This window comes from Passer montanus, unplaced genomic scaffold (assembly GCF_014805655.1).
Source record: "Passer montanus isolate IOZ18808 unplaced genomic scaffold, ASM1480565v1 scaffold1792, whole genome shotgun sequence".
Classification (NCBI taxonomy): Eukaryota; Metazoa; Chordata; class Aves; order Passeriformes; family Passeridae; genus Passer; species Passer montanus.
This window is the reverse complement of record NW_024365293.1, coordinates 1,867-3,245: the sequence shown is the minus strand read 5'-3', so window position 1 is coordinate 3,245 and position 1,379 is coordinate 1,867. Positions and strand designations below refer to the sequence as shown.

The 1,379-nt window shown below is 69.4% G+C and overlaps 1 protein-coding gene across 1 annotated transcript in view; it reads right to left on the bottom strand.

Moving 5' to 3' along the window:
- Positions 1-14: 14 nt before the first annotated feature.
- Positions 15-1,379, bottom strand: part of BAG6 (BAG cochaperone 6) — a gene marked incomplete at both ends in the record, with an annotated part of 3,185 nt that continues 1,820 nt past the window's right edge. The window contains 3 exons of the mRNA XM_039704715.1: positions 15-176; positions 339-509; positions 918-1,108. Of these exons, the coding sequence (XP_039560649.1) occupies positions 15-176; positions 339-509; positions 918-1,108 (524 nt within the window). The remainder of the gene's footprint in view (positions 177-338; positions 510-917; positions 1,109-1,379) is intronic.

Here is a 1,379-nt window from a genome sequence, read left to right as displayed (position 1 = left end):
GGGGCCTCGCTCACCTGGCGGGGCGGGGCCTCGGGGGGCTCCCCCAGGTGTCTCACGTAGGGCAGAACCTGCTCGGGGGTCACCGGCATCTGCTCCAGCACGGCCTGGAGCCGCAGCCCCACCACGGCCGTCAGCCAGCCCACCAGGGAGGGGGGCACGTCGGCCGAGAGACGGCGCTGGGGGGGGACAGAGACCCCTGAGACCCCCTGAGACCCCCGGGATGGGGCACAGGGACCCCCAAAACCCCCAGACCCACAGGGACCCCCCCAGCCCCACCACGGCCGTCAGCCACCCCACCAGGGAGGGGGGCACGTCGGCCGAGACTCGGGGGGCGGGGCGTCGCTCACCTGGCGGGGCGGGGCCTCGGGGGGCTCCCCCAGGTGTCTCACGTAGGGCAGAACCTGCTCGGGGGTCACCGGCATCTGCTCCAGCACGGCCTGGAGCCGCAGCCCCACCACGGCCGTCAGCCAGCCCACCAGGGAGGGGGGCACGTCGGCCGAGAGACGGCGCTGGGGGGGGACACGGGGGGGTGAGAGACCCCCTGAGACCCCCCAGGAACCCCCTGAGACCCCCCAGGAACCCCCCTGAGACCCCCCAGTGTCAGGGCCCCCAGGGCCCCCCGTGGGCACCGACAGTGACACTGCCAGCCCCTGCAGCCCCCTGCCCGCGGTTCAGGGGCTCTGTAACCCCACTGTAATTGGGTCTGGGGTCTCTGTAACCCCAGATTAAATGGGTCTGGGGTCTCACTCACGATCCGGTCGCTGATCAGGGCCCCCAGGGCCCCCCGCTCCCCCCGCAGGCAGTGCAGGTTCAGCGCCAGGCACAGGGACAGTGACACTGCAGCCCCCTCCCCATGGATCAGGGGCTCTGTAACCCCCAGTATAAATGGGTCTGGGGTCTCTGGGGGTCTCACTCACGATCCTGTCGCTGATCAGGGCCCCCAGGGCCCCCCGCTCCCCCCGCAGGCAGTGCAGGTTCAGCGCCAGGCACTCGAACAGGCCCCGGTTGCAGAGCTCCAGCAGCCGCGGCCCGAAGGAGCCGTCTGGGGGCAGAGAGAGACCCCTCCTCAAATTAACACAGAGACCCCAGGGACCCCCAGAGACCCCTCCTCAAATTAACACAGAGACCCCTCCTCAAATTACAACTGGGACCCCCAGAGACCCCTCCTCAAATTAACACAGAGACATCCAGAGACCCCTCCTCAATTACCCCAGGGACCCCCAGAAACCCCCCAATGACCTCAAAGACCCCCCCGTGACCCTCTGGACCCCCCCAAAGCCCCCCAGAGCCTCAATTACCCCAGGGACCCCCAGAAACCCCCCAATGACCTCAAAGACCCCCCCGTGACCCTCTGGACCCCCCCAAAGCCCCCCAGAGCC